This window comes from Hemitrygon akajei, chromosome 3, assembly GCF_048418815.1.
Source record: "Hemitrygon akajei chromosome 3, sHemAka1.3, whole genome shotgun sequence".
NCBI lineage: Eukaryota > Metazoa > Chordata > Chondrichthyes > Myliobatiformes > Dasyatidae > Hemitrygon > Hemitrygon akajei.
This window is the reverse complement of record NC_133126.1, coordinates 147103764-147123611: the sequence shown is the minus strand read 5'-3', so window position 1 is coordinate 147123611 and position 19848 is coordinate 147103764. Positions and strand designations below refer to the sequence as shown.

The following is a 19848-nucleotide window of genomic DNA, read 5'->3' as shown; positions in this document are numbered from 1 at the left end:
TGCTGGATGCTTTAATCAAAAAATAAGGTGTTGAAATAAAATCCATATAACATAGAACTACAGTTATTTTTCACTTAATGCTATTACTATTTTATAGTAAAATAACTGCTGAAACCATGAACTTAATGCATGTGTTTGGAAATCACAATTTTTTTTTCTTTTGAAGGGATTCTTGACAAATTAATGTACAGCAAGACTCTTTGCATGGATGCCAGACAAACTGGGGGAATACATTATGATCTGCACAGCCTTTATGGTCACTCAATGATACTTGCTACTGAAGAGTAAGTACTAAATATAGAGTGTGTTTTAATGTGTTTATGAAATTCGCTGTTATGGCGTGAAAAGTTTGGCCAGTCATTTGTTCCAGAGCATTAGAACTATCCAGTAGCACAGTGCTTTCTAGGAACAAGTGACCCAATCTCTTTTTTTTTGCTTTTTGATACACAGAGAAGAGTAGTAAATAAGTAATCAGTTACATGTTGCTGTTACCATCTTATGTTGAACTCTACTCTAACCACTTGGATGAAAGATCTAGATGTCCAATGTCTAATCCATTGAACTTCTTTCATCTGTAAGCAGCATTGCAGGATTGTGGAAGTAGCTTATCTCTAGCTAAGTTATTCATGTATTCAACACTCTGAAAAGATATTTTCACATATGTCTCAATTACTGCAAAAATGTACTATTAACAAGATATACTACAGAATCGATGAAAAGCATTCAGCCATAATGAGTGTGGACGCCTCTTAAAATGCTAGTTTGGACCTTTCCCACGGTTTTTGTTCAAAATGCTGAACCAATTTTGGTTTAAGAGATAACACACATCCTGTCATCATGATTCTTTCTCACAAGTCATTTCATATGAAAGCATCTTTTAGTCCTCTGATTTAGAGCGTTTGTAAGTACATTGAAAATGTGTGCATCAGTCCTGTTCATTGCAGATTATAGGTATAGCTTGTTCAAGAAATTTTTTAAAATACGCATTGGTAAGGACAGTCAAGCTCACATGTACAGTTGTATGAAAGTAAAATAGAAATAAAAGACATTCTTAAATAAAAATCTTGTGCTTTTGAACTGCTTTTCTTTTCCCGTTCAGAATATAATAATATGCTGTCATTCATATAAAATTGTGGCCAAAATAATGTTCTTCACATAATTTAAAATGTAGTATTCACTCCTGTGGTGACTGCCTCTGTTTTACTAGAATAGATGGGAGAATAATGACATGTATTGGTTTTAGATAGAACCTTAATATCACAGAAGAGAAGAATAAGAATTTTTGTCTACTCTGACAAAAATTGTCTTTCTTTCTTTTTCTTTTACCTTTTTTCTTATTTGCCTCACAAAATATTGACTTTTTTTCCTTTATTGCTTCCACCATTCTGTTCAAAATGGTTCTTAACATTGCCTTGATTCTGTAAGGATATTCCCTGTTCCCTTTCAAATTCTAATCAGAGACCAGAATAATTTTTCAAATAACCAACACGTATAACTGAAAGTGGTTCATCTTACCTTCTATTGAAGTTAAGTATGAAATGAGAACTTTACCACAGAATTTCAAATCTTTTGCATCATGACAGATAGTGTTAGAGACCTGGACTGGGAATGAAGGCTGGAGTTTTGTTCAACTGAACATCTGGAGGAATGTGACAGCTAGGCCAGGCTTTGCACTTGAATTTAATATCTGTGCACTTCCAGCTGAGGTCAATGACCATTGATCAAGAGCAACAACCCTTCGTAGATTTCTTTTTCCACCAAATGTACCAGGGCTAATTATAGCATTACGCTAAAGGTCAGCTGAGAATTAAGATTGAAAAAGTAAAATGTTTCAGACTTCCAGGAACTGCAATGAAAACAGGCAATGCTGAACACTTTTGCCTAACATCTGCAGAGAGACACCTCAAATTAAGATTCCGGATTATCAAACTCCATGCCTTTTATACAATTGTTCAGATTGCTTGGAAACTTAAGGAATGGAACGTATCCTTGCCTGCCAGCAGTAGACAAGTGCTGTATCACCATTTGTACTTGCATCCTAATATTCAGCACTGTCCAGGCCCGTATCTTCTCATATATTAATGTCAGCAACTAAAAGATGAATCTTACCATATAACCCAACTGAACTTTTCAATAGAAGCTAATGATGCACAGACTCTTCAAAACAATTAATTAGTAAACTATAATACATTTTTAGTTAAGTCAGAAAATATTAATATAATGTTTGAATATTCAACATTAGATCATCTTGCATATATTGTGTGCTACTACATTCCATCAGTAATTTCTTTGTTTAATATTGCAGTGTAATTAAACGTGTGTTCCCTGGGAAACGTAGTATCATTCTATCTCGATCGACTTTTGCTGGCTCAGGAAAATACTCAGGACATTGGCTGGGAGATAATGCTGCAAACTGGAATGACATCAAATGGGCAATTCCTGGAATGCTGGAGTTTAATCTCTTTGGTATTCCATATGTAAGTGGATCTTAGAACACATAGGTGAAGTTGCAGTGAATGCTATAAAAGATACATTCATTTTTGTATTAGTTTTCAAGGTATGCCTGTTCCGTGACATGAATTATGCAAACAGAAGAATGCAAAATCAAAATAACTATTTATCTTATAGAGAATTTGTGTGTTTAAAGAGGCTGAATAATTACAATCCTTTGAAGGACTAAGAGAATCACAACTTTACTTCACCTTTGCAGATTGGGGCAGACATTTGTGGTTTCTTTGATAATTCAACTGAAGAACTGTGTAGGAGATGGATGCAAGTTGGAGCTTTCTATCCATTTTGTCGGAACCACAATGCTGAAAATTATAGAGTAAGTTTTCAAAAGCTGGCTATGAATATTTTATTGCAATAGGAGGAAATAAATTATCACTGTGATATTAGGTTCGATTTTATTAATAACTATGGTAACACAATTCTTTGTTCTTATGCAAACATTTTTGTAGCCTCAAGATCCAGCTTTTTTTGGTGAAAACTCGCTTTTAGTGAACAGTTCCAAGCATTACCTGAATATTCGGTACACATTGCTTCCTTATCTCTACACCCTCTTTCATAAGGCTCACACCTCTGGAGATACTGTTGTTCGACCACTGCTTCATGAGTAAGTTTTTTGAAAGATCAGTAAAAGTTGATGATTAAACACATATCAGGACAGTATGAATCCATTTTCCAGGAAAGAGAAGTTTTGTAGACTAAACTTAAGTGAACGTTATTTCTGCTTGAACGGTTTGAACTGAAATTAAGATGGACAATGAGTTTGTTTAAAGCTGCTCAATGGTAATTGGTCAAGTAATTTTCTAGTTAGGTTGATTTTCCGGTTGACCTGACTTTGACCTTCTGTCCACCGTGTTTATACCCATTTGAGCTTGACCATAGCATCTATGAATTTTATGAGTTTAAAACCATATTTTCTTCACCGAATATCACCACCATAGGCTATTATCGCAAACTTTCAAATAAGCATCTTAAAATGGAATCGCCAGGGACCTGAGAAGTAGCTATATCTGTCTCAGTCAATAAGAGAGGTATTGGGAAGTACCGGAGGATCTGGGTGCAGAAGGAAAGAGGAGTATTGTGGGCTGGATAGAAATGAATTCAAACAAATGATCTGTTTTTGGGCAAGATTTGCACAGATGTAATCTGCAAAGATTACCTTTATGAGTTGTATCTTTCATCTCTGAGGGTCACATTAACAATTCTTAAATAACTAGGTGCACTCTATTTTCACCTTGGTCGTTACAGATTACAGACGAAATAAGTTTGACACAGAGTCAATTTACTAGTGAACAATCCCAGTCTGAGTGTATTGGTTCTTGTGTAGGAGATTATCCTGGGACATAGAACATAGTACAGCACAGCAACAGGCTCTTCAGCCCACCAGGTTGTGCCAAGCCAAATGAATGTGTAATCAAATGGCCAGCTAAACTAAACCCCTCTGCCTTCCATTTTCTTCACATTCGTGTGCCTATCTAAACATCTCTCAAAAGTCTCTAATGTGACTGCCTCTACCAATAGGCAGTGCATTCCAGGCACCGACCACTCTTGCCCCTCAAATCACTTTGAGATTACCCCCATTCACCTTACATGCATGCCCTCTGGTATTAGTCATTTCAACCCTGGGAAAAATACTGCCTGTCTACTTTATCTATGCCTTTAATAATGTTCTATCTTCTATCAGATCTCCTCTCAGCCTCCACCACTCCAGAGAAAAGAACCTAAGTTTACCCAACCTCTCATTAAAGCACATCCCCTCTAATCCAGCCAGCATCCTGCACCCTCTTTTGCACCCTCTCCAAAACCTTGACATCCTTCCTGTGAGGTGGTGACTAGAACTGCATGCAATATCCAGATTTGATCTAACTAGAGTTTTATAAAGCTGCAATATAAGTCCCTGATGTTTGAACTCAGTGTCTTGACTAATAAAGGCAAGTATTCCAATTGCCTTCTTAACCACCCTATCAACCTGTGTAACCACTATCAGGGAGCTATGAACTTGGACCCCAAGATCCTTCTGCTGATCAATATTTTTAAAGATCTTGACTTTAACAGTGTACTGTCTCTTTACATTTAACCTACCGAAGTGCAACACTTCAAACTTTGCTGGGTTAAACTCCATCTGCCAGTTTCCAGCTACATCTGCAAATATCTAGCTATATTCTTTGCAGGTCTTCATCACGAACCATAAAACCAGTGATCTTCATAATACCTGCAAACTTATTAACCCACGGATCTATATTTTCATCCAGGTCATTTATATACATCACAAACAGCTGAGGTCGCAGCACAGATTCCTGCGAATTGCTAGTAATCACAAACCTCCAGCTAGAATAAATCCCTTTGACCACCACCCTCTGACTTCTATGAACAAGCCATTTCTGAATCCAAATGGCCAATTCTTCATGGATCCCATGCATCTTAATCTTCTGGATGAGACTCCCACGAGGAACCTTTCCAAATGCTGCAATAAAAATCTTGTCGACAACATCCACAACTGTACCTTCATCAATCATATTTGTCACCTCATCAAAAATTTTAATCAAATTAGTAGGGCACAGTGTACCCTGCACAAAGCCATGCTGGCCCTATTAGGCCATAGTTTTCTAAATGTTCATAAATACTCCCCCTAATAATTCTTTCCAGTACCTTCCCTATCACTGACATGAGACTCACTGCTTTATAGTTTTCAGAATTATTCTTGGTTCACTTTTTGAATAATGGAACAACACTAGCGACTCACCAATCCATAGACACATCTCCCGTGGCTAGAGGGAGTAGACAAATATTAGTCAAGGCCCCAGCAATCTCATTTCTTACATTTCTCAATAACCTGGGGTGTATTCCATCCGCTGGGGACTTACCCAGCTTAATGCTCTTTAACAGACCCAACACTACCTCCTCCTTTACTTCAAAATGCCCCGGGATATTAATACTATCAGCTCCCTAACCTCCACATCCTTCCCTTTGGCAAATGCTGATGTAAAATACTCATTAAGGACCTCATCCACATCCTCAGCATCCAAACAAAAGTTCCCCTCTTTATCAAACAAGGGAATCTGCAGATGCTGGAAATCCAAGCCAAAAAAAAAAACAACACACACACACGCACGCACGCACGCACGCACGCACGCACGCACACACACACCCACCCACCCGATGAATGGTCTCAGCCCAATACGTTAACTGTTCTCTTCTTCATAGATGCTGCCTGACCTGCTGAATTCCTCCAGCGTTGTGTGTGTACACCCCTTTTTAACCATGACTGGTCCGACCCTCTCCCTAGTTATTCTCCTGCTCTTGTATGCATAGAATACCTAGGGATTCTCTGTAATCCTGCTTGCCAAGGACTGTTCATGGCCCCTCCTGGCTTTCCTAATTCCCTTCTTAGGTTCTTTTCTGGCTTCTTTATAATCCTCAAGGGCTTCATTTGATTCTAGCTTTCTAAGCTTTTCCTTTGTCCTCTTGACTAAATTCATCACCTCTCTTGACATCCTTACCTCGCCATCCTTCTCTTCTTACTGGAACTATAGTCTAATCTATGCAGTTGGTCTTTAAACACCCTAGATGAGTCAGATGTGTACTTGTCCATTCTTGTCTAATGCTCTCGTAATTTGCCCTGCTCCAAAGTAATACTCTCCTGCAAGCTCCATACTTATTCTTATCCATAGCTATCTTAAAACTTAAGGAGTTGTGCAAGGTTGGTCACCTGCCCAGGCTCATTACTGTCCCAGGTCTAGTACAGCTGCTGCTCTTGTTGGGCTATTGGCATGTTGATTTAAGAAACCCTCTTTTCCTAACCAAATCTCATGCACTAAGAAGGTCTCAATTTATATTAGGGTAGATGAAGTCCTCCATGACAACAGCCCTATTGTTTTCACCTTCATCTGCCTGCATATCTGTTCCTCAATGTCCCGGAGCTTTGGGAGGGTCTGTGCTACAATCCCATCAGAGTGTAAACTCTTCCTGTTTTTGAGTTCTACCCATATAGACTCAGTGGATAAACCCTCCACCATGTTTCTTTTGAGTGCAGCTGTGATATTGCCCTGATTCAGAGTGCAACTCACTCCACCCCACCCCACTTCTACCTCCCTCTCTATCTTTCCTAAAACACTGAAACCCTGGAATATTAAGCACCGATTCCTGTCCCTCTCTCAACCAAGTGTCTATAATGGTGGCAACATCATATTTCCATGTTCTAAGTTCATGACCTTTATCTAGGTTCTGACTTCATTTACCATACTCCTTGTATTCATACCCATAAGATAGAGAATAGGTTATTGGTGTTCCTTATCCAACCCTTGACCAATGGATCTGATCCCCAACATTATAATCTTTTCTTAAACCTCTGCAATATTTCTCAGCTTTTTTGATGGCACAGGCTCCAAGCTATCAACCTTGTCTTTTCCATGTTTATATTTGACTTTCCCGAAAGCCAACTTATCTGGGGTTCACATCACAGTCACATAGATTTCTACCTATAATTCGAATCTTGTGACTATCACATAGCTTCCCAGATATCAGCAAAATATCTTTTTGTTAAATTTTGATATTCAAATCACTTTAAGGTCAGAGTTCCACCTTTGTGCTTTCCAGGTAATTGCCCACTCTTCCTCTTTCTTCCAGCGTTTTTCTCATGTAATTCCTGTTTTTATCTCTACCCCCGACTCCTGCAAAATTCTGCAAATTGCCTTGGAAGATTTTGCAATTTTAAGGAAAAATATAAAATCTTGTCTCCATTGTGCTTTGGTAAAATAGTGTGTTTTTAATACTCCATTTAAACTAGTTTTTCAAGAGATATAAAATGATTTGATAGTGTTTGTTTTTTCGGTAATAATTTATATAATATTAATATCCTCTGCACTGAGAAGTAAAGCAGTAATTTTTTGGCATTTTTATCCATGTGATTTTATTATACAAATAAATTATTTATTTATTTTTTTAAAAGGTTTCCCTCAGACAATGTGACATGGACTGTTGACCATCAGTTTCTATGGGGACCTGCTCTTCTTATCACTCCTGTGTTGGAACCTGTACGTTACTTAAACCCTTTCCATTCCTTCAGTGTGTGAAGTTATTAGCAAGCTCATTATAGCAAAGTTTTCAATGAAACACTTTTGTGCATCAATATTGAAGAATAAGAACAATTTTTATTTCAAATATTTGAATGAATTTAAAACTATTTGATCTACATGCTTTCTCCAATTATTCTATTTTTATTTTGATCCCCTAAATCATTCATTTTTCCTCAGCCAATAGGCAGAAAGTTTCAGACTTAGTTATATTTCTATCTGATTTTTATCTTAGGATCTGATTGACTGGTCATTCCAGTGAGCAGATAACCTTTTAATTTGCACAACGTCTACCCAGTAACCTACTTATGGGAAGTGTGTTAGAAGCTTTGCATCTCTTGAGATTCTTGGTTGAATGAAACAGACAGCTGACCTGAGATACAAACTTCACTGCATTACCTGCACTCATGTCATATTATTCAAAAGGACTTGCAATTTTTAGATATTACACCATCTCAAGATACGTCAAAGTGTTTTGTAGCTAATAAAATACTTCTCACAATGTGGTCGATATTGCATTTAACACAATGTCCAATTTGCCTCCAGCAAGTTCATGAAACAGCAACATGATGCTGCTGATATATTTTAGAAGTTTGCAAAAAGAATTCTCCTATTCCTCAAATAGTGCTGTGTGATCTTTTACACACACCTGTGTTGCTGGACTACTCTTCATTCTCTGTCTCCTGAGTTCATCTTTTAAAAGTGATTTGTTCATTTACAAGTGCAATAACATTGTGAAAAATTGCAATGCAGATGTTTAATATTACACAGATTACAAAAGCTATTCTTTGCTTTTTGGCAATTAGAGTTTAAAACCACATCTAGAAAGTGGTATTGCTGTCAAAGTGTTATCACTGAGCTCATCTTTTTAATGCACAAGTCTCTAGTGTGGGTCTCAGCCTCATTGATGTGACTAGGAGTTGAGCATTATGATCTGTGGATAACATGAATGCAACACTGTGCTATACACAAGCCTGATTTCAGCTGGAAGATTTAATTTAGAAATAAATCCTCCTTCCTTCATTTTGCAATTGTTAACTACTTTTATCAGTGATAAACTTTACTTAACACTTACTGCATTTTCCTTATTTGTAGAAAACAGAAGTTGTCAATGCCTATGTTCCTGATGCAGTTTGGTACGATTATGAAACAGTAAATATCCTTTTAATTCAACTATTTTGTGATGCATTCCTACTTAACTATGAAAATCCTTACCGTTGAATAGAACTTGCATTTATTGGCTAGTTTTAGCTTATTGTTAAAATTTCATCTGTTTAAGAAAAAGAAAAATCACTGATTAGAGTATGAAGGATTAATAGAGTTAGATTTTCTATTTATTTAAGTTTTTGGAAACTTTTTTAAGTTTTAAAAAAGAAATCAGACTTACCTACTGCGTTTACCTAATGCAGGTTAGCATTTCCTACAGGAGTATCCAGGCAGGTAATTTGTGATACTTTTCACAATTGCAAATTTAAAAAGATTCTGAAACAGGCTGATGAACATTTCTGAGCATGTCTCACCAGGACATAGAAGTCCAAACCTTGCAAATGTTTTTCGAATAGTACTCCAATCTTGGTTTCCTCATGGAGTTTAGTTATGGAGTGGAAGTTTTATACACCATCCAGTAGTTAAATTTGGGAATCTATCCATTGAAACTGGTTTGAGTTAGATCTGGTGGAGAAACAGAGTATAAAGTAACTCAAAGGTCACTAAATGAATTCATTTTACTTAAGTGATTTGAGCCACTTAAAGGTATTTTTGACTCTTTGATTTTATCACAATTTATAATTTTCATGTTCCTTGATTTTTCGAAGAATTTTTGAATTTGTTTTGACATTTTAAAGATTGGGAACATTCAGAGTTGTCCAATAGCCATGGCAAGTTTGATAGCTGGCTAGATTGGAGTTGTGCATCAGCTAGCTGTCTTTTTATGCATCAGTCTTACAAACACCTAGGAAAAACCCTATCTACATGATGACACCACAATATGGAAGGTCCTGCCACCTAACAGGGGCTTGTCATTACTTACTGCATCGGTTATCAGCAAGAAATAATGAACCACCACTTGCAGTAAATTTTAGCCCTCTGTAATAATAAAATAATATCTCCTGCAAGAGAAAGCCAATATTATAACCCTTCAGTAATGTATTCAGTAGTAGAATGCTAGTTATGAACAGAATTCAAGCATTTTTGCCTATAAATTGTTGGTAAGTATACCCAAACTGAATTTAATGGACAGTATTAACTTTATTTTAAATATGTTTTGACATACATTTCTATATTGTAACTAATAATATCAAAATATGCCTATTTCAAATGAAAATCACTAATGTTGATAGTAGAACTGGCAAAGGTATAGTACAGATTGAGATCAACAATATTACATTTTTACTTGTGCTTCTAAGTTCTCCCAGCTGTGTGCCATGCTAATTAATTAATTCCAACAACACAGTGCACCTTTGAACTAAAAAGTTTGTTTATTGCTAAATTAGGGTGCTGCTCTAACCTCTCGGAAGCAGTTTGTGAATATGCATATACCAGCAGATAAACTTGGACTTCACGTCAGAGGGGGATTTATCTTCCCAACACAACAGCCAGCAAATACTACATTTTATAGGTAGGTGTAGCCATATTCTTATGCTTATATTTTCCTGAAGTTCATCTAGTTGGACTAAAACATCACCAAGAAATAAAGCAATCATTGAATTGCATCAGATAAATATTCTTCTCATTTTTAGCCGGAAGAATCCTTTGGGTCTCCTCATTGCCCTTGATGAACAAGGCAAGGCTAATGGAGAGTTATTCTGGGATGATGGTGAATCCAGAGGTATGATATTGGATATCCGAGCATGTTGTGAACAGTTGCTTTGAATGCTAGACATTTAACAAAACCAATCTGATCAGAGAAATATGTATTTGTTATGGAGCATATGGACATCATTTCAAAATGTTACCATTGTTTCTGGCTCTAACTACTGTTCTGAACTATTTTCACATGGATTGCTGGAGTCCTCATACTTAATAACCAGAATGTGTTTTTTAAAAATAATATTAAAGTATGCTTAGGAAATTGCTTGGTCGGTAAGCAATCTCACCTTGGGATTATGCAATTATTTTGCATGTAATCATGATTTTTTTATTTGGCATTTATGTTCCGTCCTGAATGGCTTTAAAATATTGCAATAATATAACACAATAATTAATTTAAGTTCAAAATACGCATTGCCATCATCAGTGCTTCCGATGCAGGCACGGAATTATTAAACAGTGATCTATACTTATTTTACCTTGCAGATACTTTTGAAAGCGGAGCTTACATTGACTGTCAATTTACAGTTATGGAGGTTAGTGTTAATTTGATTACAATCTCATGCAGTTATTCTGTTACAATCTTGCTGCCCAGTTTACTTAGGAAATGTGCATTTTTGCAACAATGGCTGAGATTTCACAGAGAATGGAAAGAGGCTCTTTCAGCCCCTCAAACCACCACCTAACTATGTACTTATCTAAATGTCTTTATTATGGAAGTATCTGCATCGGTTTAAGCTGAATAAATGTCACTTTTTGTAGGGAAGATCTGTATTTCTAGTAATGTCTATAAATGTATCAGGATGTGTTTATTTTCCATTCTATGGAAATTCTAATATTTGAAAACATACCAAAGTGTCTAGTGACAAAACCAGTTCAGTATATTACTCAGAAGCAGATCAGATTAGACAGTTTGTCTCCTAACAAATAGTTTTATTATATAACACACAGGCAATAATGAAGCAAGTGTTGTCTTCTTAAGAAGAAAGGGGAAATGGAAATCTTACAGAAATTGCTGCAACCTTTCCTAATATGAGACAAATAATTTCTCCAGGAAAGTCCAATGTATATATTATAATATAAAATATAAAATAAAATATTTTATTAATATGAAATATAATATAAACTATATATCATATATAAAATTAATTTAAGTTATTTGCATAGACTGGTTGCCAAGCTGGAACGATGAGAGCATGACACAGTCATCCCCAATTTGGCTAGAAATATTGTAGTATTGTTCTTTTATGCAGCTTTAAATTAAACAAATTTTAACTCCTTGTTAAGATTAGAGAATAAAATAAAATTCAAACAGTGCATCCAATTACAATACCATAAATACTTACCAAGTTTCAATTCTGCATTTGATTATCTTCTTCTTCTTAAGCCCATCACCCCTGCTGGGGCATAGGCCGCTGGCAGTGGCTCATCAGAGTCCTTTGTCCTAGGCCTGTCTTTCTTGTTGTCGCCAGCTGTCCAAGGCCAGTCCCCAGTTGAAGATCCTTCCTCTCCCAGGGATGAGGGCTTTGGAGCTTTCATTGTAGCACTGGTTTTCTATGGGTAGAGTTGCTAGCCCCATGCCCAACCCTTCTCCGTTCACAGCCAGACTTGGGACTGTACATGGAGTAATTTGAACTTGGAATATTATAGGCCAGTGAGTCTGTTGTCTGTTATGGTAAATTATTGTAAGGTATTCTAAGGGATAGGATATATAAGTATTTGGATAGATAGGGCTTGGTTGGAGATAATTAACATGGCTTTGTGCATGGAAGGTTGTGTCTATTCAATGTTCCAGAGATTTTCAAGCAGGTTTCTTATTGAACTCTTATTGAATTTTTTGAAGAGGTTACTAGGAAAGTTGACAAGGATAAAGCAGTGGATGTTGTCTACATGGACTTCAGTAAGGCCCTTGACAAGGTTCCACACAGAAGGTTAGTTAGGAAGATTCAATCTTTAGGAGTTAATATTGAATTAGTAAAATGGATTCAACTGTGGCTGGATGGAAGATGCCGGAGAGTAGTGGTGGATAACTGTTTGTTAGGTTGGAGGCCGGTGACTAGTGGTGTTCCTCAGGGATCTGTACTGGGTCCACTGTTGTTTGTCATATACATTAATGATCTGGATGATGGGGTGGTAAATTGGATTAGTAAGTATATAGATGATACTAAGATAGGTGGCATTGTGGATAATGAAGTAGGTTTTCAAAGCTTGCAGAGAGATTTAGGCCAGTTAGAAGAGTGGGCTGAAAGATGGCAGATGGAGTTTAATGCTGATAAGTGTGAGGTGTTACATTTTGGTAGAACTAATCAAAATTGGACATACATGGTAAATGGTAGGGCATTGAGGAATGCAGTAGAACAGCATGATCTAGGAATAATGGTGCATAGTTCCCTGAAGGTGGAATCTCATGTGGATAGGGTGGTGAAGAAAGCTTTTGGTATGCTGGCCTTTATAAATCAGAGCATTGAGTATAGGATTTGGGATGTAATGTTGAAAGGCATTGGTAAGGCCAAATTTGGAGTATTGTATACAGTTCTGGTCACCGAATTATAGGAAAGATGTCTACAAAATAGAGTACAGAGGAGATTTACTAAAATGTTACCTGGAATTCAGCACCTAAGTTACAGAGAAAGGTTGAACAAGTTAGGTCCTTATTTAAAGTAAAATTGGATAGGTATATGGACAGGAAAGGAATGGGCTGAGTGCAGGTCAGTGGGACTAGGTGAGAGTAAACATTTGGCATGGACTAGAAGGGCCGAGATGGCCTGTTTCCATGCTGTAATTGTTATATGGTTATAAATTGTTATATGGTTACCATGAAAGTTGATGAAGTCAAGCCAGTAGATGTTGTCTACATGGACTTCAGCAAAGCGATTGACAAAGTTCTACATGGGAGATTGCTCCAGAAGATTAAGTCACTTGGCATTCATGATGAAGTATTTAATTGGATTCAATAGAGATTTAATGGGAGAAGCCAGAGAATGGTATTAGATGGTTTGAAAGAATACAGCTATAATGCAGGTAGCTGCAGTATAAAGAAAGGATGAATAGGTTAGGATTTTATTCCCTGGAGTGCAGGAGAATGAGGGGACGAAAGGAATTTTTATAAATATTCTGCCTTCTGAATTTGATTGTTCTAAATTGTTACCATTGTTTCTTTCTGCACAGACATTGCCTGAGTTGCTCAGTATTTCCCACGTTTCCTAGAGACTTTCTCAGTTCTATCTTTCTTGCAAATAATTTCTTTCAGTCCTGAGCTCAGATTGTTGTAAGAAAAGTACTTACTAGCTTTTTTTCCAGAACACTTACTACACATTTCAGAGAAACAAAAAAAACTTTTAAAAAGTTTCTTAAATATAAATATGCAATATTTACTTCTGATGCAAAGAAGGCTCACAAAAAAATTCATGCCTCAAATGTGCTGCTGCTTTCTCTGGGCACCAGAGCTTGTGAGCTTGTGAAGAATATATTGGCTTTGGAGGTTGTTATGTTTTTTTAACTGCAAAAAATAAAACTAATTCAAAGGAAGACATGGGAATTGGAAACGTGAGTCTAACTTCGTATTTATGTTAAGCCAGGCACATGTATCACGTGGTAGTGTGATGGCATATGCAATTCACATATTTATATGTGTAGCATGTAATTAATTATTTAAATTAACCAGAATGGTTAAATAACAAAACATATATACAAGATTACTCAAATATTAAATGCACAACAGAGGTGGTGAAGTATAAAATTACCAGAATAATGCCTAATCTCAAAGAGTTAAGGAAAAAGATTTTTGAAGATGTGGTTTTGTTTCTTGGAATTTAGAAAAGAGTGATTTGATTAAAGTATAACTAGAATTAAGGGTAACTGCTAGAATAAAGAGAAACAATCTCACTGGCTAGGAAATGTTGGTCCAGGAGGCATAGTCAAAAAAATTAGGGCCAGTCTGTCAGGTGTGAAATTAGAAAATACTTATACAGAAGGCTGAAGAAGTTTGGAACTCTCTTCTGCAAATGACTATTGATGCTAGGTCAGTTGTTAATTTTAAATCTGAGAATGATAGATTCTGAAAACAAAAAAAACTTGAAGAGGTGTGAAAGAAAGGTGGATGTGTTGAGCATCTCACCAATGGTGGAACTGCCTTTGGGGACAATTCTATTTCCATTGTTCAGATCTAGAAACATCATGAGGTTTGCACATAAAATGGATGCAAGCCTGTCAGCTCACTAAAAATAGAAGGGTCCAGAGAAAGAAGGTGGCCTATGGCCAGCTCTCTGAATTAATATTCCAAATGGAACAGTTCTGATCCCAATGATTTTGATTCCAGCACTCATGAATGTTGAATTGACTCCTCTGACATGTTTTGCTATTTCTTCTGCATCCAACTATTTTCATTATCTTACATTATTTCTGTTCATAAATATAAATATCAAGCAGTGATAGGATTGGGCCGAGCCAGCATGGATTTACCAAGGGTAAATCATGCTTGACTAATCTATTAGAATTTTTTGAGGATGTAACCAGGAAGTTAGACAAAGGAGATCCAGTGGATGTAGTGTACCTCGATTTTCAGAAGGCATTTGATAAGGTCCCACATAGGAGATTGGTGGGTAAAATCAAAGCTCATGGCATTGGGGGGAAGACATTGACATGGATAGAAAACTGGTTGGCAGATAGAAAGCAAAGGGTAGCGGTGAATGGGTGTTTCTCGGAATGGCAGGTGGTGACTAGTGGGGTGCCACAGGGCTCGGTATTGGGACCACAGCTGTTTACGATTTACATCAATGATTTAGATGAAGGCATTGAGAATAACATCAGCAAGTTTGCTGATGATACTAAGCTGGGTGGCAGTGTTGCATGTGATGAGGATGTTAGGAGAATTCAGGGTGACTTGGATAGGTTGGGTGAGTGGGCAGATACTTGGCAGATGACGTTTAATGTGAATAAGTGTGAGGTTATCCACTTTGGGAGTAAGAACAGGAAGGCAGATTATTATCTGAATGGTGTAAAGTTAGGTAAGGGAGAAATACAAAGAGATCTAGGAGTCCTTGTTCATCAGTCACTGAAGGTGAATGAGCAAGTGCAGCAGGCAGTGAAGAAGGCTAATGGAATGTTGGCCTTTATTACAAAGGGAATTGAGTACAAGAGCAAGGAAATCCTCTTGCATTTGTACAGGGCCCTGGTGAGACCACACCTGGAGTACTGTGTACAGTTTTGGTCTCCAGGGTTAAGGAAGGACATCCTGGCTGTAGAGGAAGTGCAGCGTAGGTTCACAAGGTTAATTCCTGGGATGTCAGGACTGTCTTACGCAGAGAGGTTAGAGAGACTGGGCTTGTACATGCTGGAATTAAGGAGATTGAGAGGGGATCTGATTGCAACATATAAGATTATTAAGGGATTGGACAAGATAGAGGCAGGAAATATGTTCCAGATGCTGGGAGAATCCAGTACCAGAGGGCATGGTTTGAGAATAAGGTGTAGGTCATTTAGGACAGAGTTAAGGAAAACCTTCTTCTCCCAGAGAGTTGTGGGGGTCTGGAATGCACTGCCTCGGAAGGCAGCGGAGGCCAATTCTCTGGATGCTTTCAAGAAGGAGCTAGATAGGTATCTTATGGATAGGGGAATCAAGGGATATGGGGACAAGGCAGGAACCAGCAATTGATAGTAGATGATCAGCCATGATCTCAAAATGGCAGTGCAGGCTCGAAGGGCCGAATGGTCTACTTCTGCACCTATTGTCTATTCAGAAATTTATCTTCCAAAAGTGAATATTTTATAAGTAACCCTCCTTACCATCAGATGTACTGTTTTAACAACACATATAAAATGCTGGAGGAACTTCAACATCCATGGAGGGAAATGAACTGTCAACATTTTGGGTCGAGACCCTTCATCAGGTTACTGGTTTCACTTAATGCACGGTCTGAAGGACAGCACCACATAATTTGGGTGTTGGGGTGGGAAGTGGTGTTGCTGATCCCTCTCCAAACTTCCACAACCTGACATGGGACATGTGAAGTACCACTAAAATGGTCACTTGAAATTCTGCTAGAAAGTGCCTAGAATGCAGGAGTCAATGGAGTATGGAATTTGTAACTGTCCTAGGAGACTTTTGCCACTGTTATATTTACCAGAGCTATCGCTATCATCATTTCTCCATCACACATTCAGTATCTTTGCTGTTACTAAGCCAAAGTTTGAGCTGCCTTCTTTTCCAATGAATTAAATCTGATGTTGTCCATTTTCACCACCTCATTGTAATAAAGTAATTTCCAGTCCAGAAATTTTTATCTTCGATTCTATTGCTTTGCCCTTTACTTTACCTATTTTAAATGTGGCTTATGGAACTCCAACTATTATAGTCTTACACAACTATGTTTCTAAGTTTAAGCTAATATTTTTCTACTGCACAAATAGTTGAACATCTTAACTAGACACAGAGCATACAAAGAAGGAAAGAGACTTTGAATGCATTATGAGTTCTTTGTTCAGAGTCATTGTTTGAAGATACTTAAAAATTCCTGTCATTATCACTTCATAATGCATGCAAAATTCTCTTTATTACCTGAAAGGAACTTAAATAATTTTTTTCTCTGCTTTTCAATGGTCTATTAAATACTTACAATCTGGAAGTATTTAAGGGTACAGATAAAAGAGTCAGATAATTTCCTAAAGAATTATTTTTATCTTGACGACTGAGACCGGGATGTTTAATCAGCGATAATAATACTTTCCCTTCTTGCCAAAGCATAACTTCATCCACTGTGACGAGCCCAAGAATGTCAGCTTTGCTGGGGCTTCTTGGTGCAATATTTTCTGGATGTCTGCTGGTGATGGGCATGTAATGCTAATGTTAAGCAAATGCAGGAGTGGAGTGACATGAAGAATGGAGTGTCATTTTCCATTCTTCTGGAAACATTCCAGAATCTAGTGATTGTTGAAAGGTTATTACTAATACCTCCACGATCTCTTCAGCCACCTCTTTCAGAACCCTGGCTGTCCACCATCTGGTACAGTTGACTTAGCTAGTTTCATAGTTTCCCAAGAACCTTCTCTAACTTTATAGTAACTTCACACACTTCATAACCCCTGACAACTGAAAATTCCACATACTGCCAGTGTCTTCCGCAGTGAAGACTGATGCAAAATACCTACTCAGTTCGTCCCCCATGACTACCACTCCACCATCATTTTCCAGAGGTCCGATATCCTCTCTCGCTTCTCTTTTATACTTTATGTATCTGAAGAAACTTTTGGTATCCTCTTTCATTTTATTAGCTAGCTTACTTTCGTATTCCATCTTTACCTTCTTAATGACTTTCTTATTTCCCTTCTGTTTGTTTTTACAATGTTCCCAATCCTCTAACTTCCCACCAGTTTTTGCTCTATTATATGACCTCTCTGCCACTTTTATGTTGGCTTTGACTTCTCTTGTCAGCCATGGCTGTGCCATCTTTCCTTAAGAATGCTTCTTCCTATTTGGAATGTATATATCCCGTGCCTTCCAAATTGCTTCCAGAAATTTCAGCTGTTGCTACTTTGCCATCATCCCTGCCAGTGTTCTTTTCCTATTAATTCTGGCCAGCTCCTCTCTCATGCCTATGTAATTCCCTTTACTCCACTGTAAGACTGATACATCTGACTTTAGCTTCTCCTTCCAAATTTCAGGGTGAATTCAATCATATTATAATCCTTTTCCCCCAAGGGCTCTTTTATTTTAAGCTCTCTAATCAATTCTGGTTCATTGCACAGCACCCAATCTAGAATAACTGATCTCCTAGTGGGCTTAACTACAAGCTGCTCTTAAAAAGTCAGCTCATAGACACACTAGAAAATCCCTCTCCTGGATTCCCAATCCACCTGCATGAAATCCCCCATGACTATTGTAACATTGGCCTTTTGGCAGGCATTCTCTGTCTGCCGTTGTAATTGGTTCGCCACATCCTTACTACTGTTGGTTCATGTTACATCATTTATCCTGTGAATCAGATCTAGCAATTTCTTCCTGCGTATGATTGAAAAACTGGCCACTTCTATCAACACATACAGGTCAATTATCATTAAAGTTAGCACACCATTCTGAGAGATTGCTAACTGCTTCAATTCTGAAGTACTTGCACCTTCAATAAGCTCTCCAAATAAAGCTCTGATTGTGTGGGTTAGCAATTTAAATAAAAAATGATTGGGATTTACTGGATCCATGAGACCAGCTCACAGTCTGACATTGTGGTACTTGACCATTTTTCCCTAATTTCATTGAAATGCCTTAAAGGGACTAAACAGCAATACATGAAGTAATAGTGACTCTTAAAGACAAATGGCACAGCAACTCTCTTACGCGCCTCCATCAAGTCGCTTCAATGAGAATAGAAAAGTATATAAGATGATAAGAGCGGTTGATAGAATGGACAGCCAGGGTGGAAATCGTTAGTATGAGAGGGCATAATTTTCAGGGGTAGGCTTATTTTTATAACAAGAGACTGGTTGGTGTGTAGAATGTGTTGCTGGGAGTGGTGGAAGAGCCAGATACAATAGACACATTTGAGTGACTCTTAAGTAGGCACAGATTTGAAAGAAAAATAAAGGATTGCGTGGAAAGGAGGCATTATATTGATATTGGAGCTGGTTAAAAGGTCAGCAGAATACCCTGGGCAGAAAGGCCTGCGCTGTTCTATCTTTCTTCTGCAATTTTAGTTTTGTAAAACTGTCATCTCATTATCTGCCGTACTGTTGACAAAAATTGGTAAATACTTGGTAAACTGGTAAATTTGTTTACTATTGTCACATGCAGCAATGTACAGTGAAAATAGTTTGTCTTGCATGTCATCCATAGAGGTAATTTCATGACAACAGTGCATTGAGGTAGTATAAGGTGAAAGAATGACAGAATAGAAAATAAAGTATTGTTACCATTACAAAGGAAGTGTGGTGCAAGTTGAAAGGAGGAGTTCTGAAAAAGGCAGGAGTCCATCTTATTATACTAGAGAACTCTTAAATAGTCTTATGACAATAGGATAGACGTTGACTTTGAGCCCAGTAGTATATTCTTTTAAGGCCTTTGTATCTTCTGATGGTGCTCACTCTGAGGAACTTTCAGGTCTCTTGACCCTAGCACCACTGATGTAAGCAGGAGTGGGTGCACTGTTCCCTCTTGAGATCAATGACCAGTTCTTTTGTTTTACTGGCATCGAGGGATGTGGCTCTAGGTTCCAGTCATGATGCTCTCTTTCTCCTTCCTGTACTCCAAATCATTGTTATCTCATGTTTGGCCCACCACGGTGGTTCCATCTGCAATGTTTTACAGATAGAGTTAGAAAAGAATCTGGCCACACTGTCATGAGTACGTAGGGAGTAGAGTAGGGGGCCAAGGACACAACCTTGTGGAGCACTGCTGAAGATAATTGTGGTAGATGTGTTGCTACCTATCCTCTTTGATTGTAATCTTTTGGTCAGGTGAAAAATAATTCAT

General features: G+C 37.6%; 1 protein-coding gene across 3 annotated transcripts in view; it reads left to right on the top strand.

Annotated features, from left to right (window-relative positions):
• The window catches only part of si (sucrase-isomaltase), a 185206-nt gene that overhangs the window by 76537 nt on the left and 88821 nt on the right, over window positions 1–19848 (top strand). For all 3 annotated transcript variants that reach the window (XM_073041017.1, XM_073041016.1, XM_073041015.1), the window contains 9 exons: window positions 167–284; window positions 2306–2477; window positions 2711–2827; window positions 2961–3115; window positions 7457–7541; window positions 8676–8732; window positions 10073–10197; window positions 10319–10407; window positions 10875–10924. In XM_073041017.1, the coding sequence (XP_072897118.1) occupies window positions 167–284; window positions 2306–2477; window positions 2711–2827; window positions 2961–3115; window positions 7457–7541; window positions 8676–8732; window positions 10073–10197; window positions 10319–10407; window positions 10875–10924 (968 nt within the window). The remainder of the gene's footprint in view (window positions 1–166; window positions 285–2305; window positions 2478–2710; window positions 2828–2960; window positions 3116–7456; window positions 7542–8675; window positions 8733–10072; window positions 10198–10318; window positions 10408–10874; window positions 10925–19848) is intronic.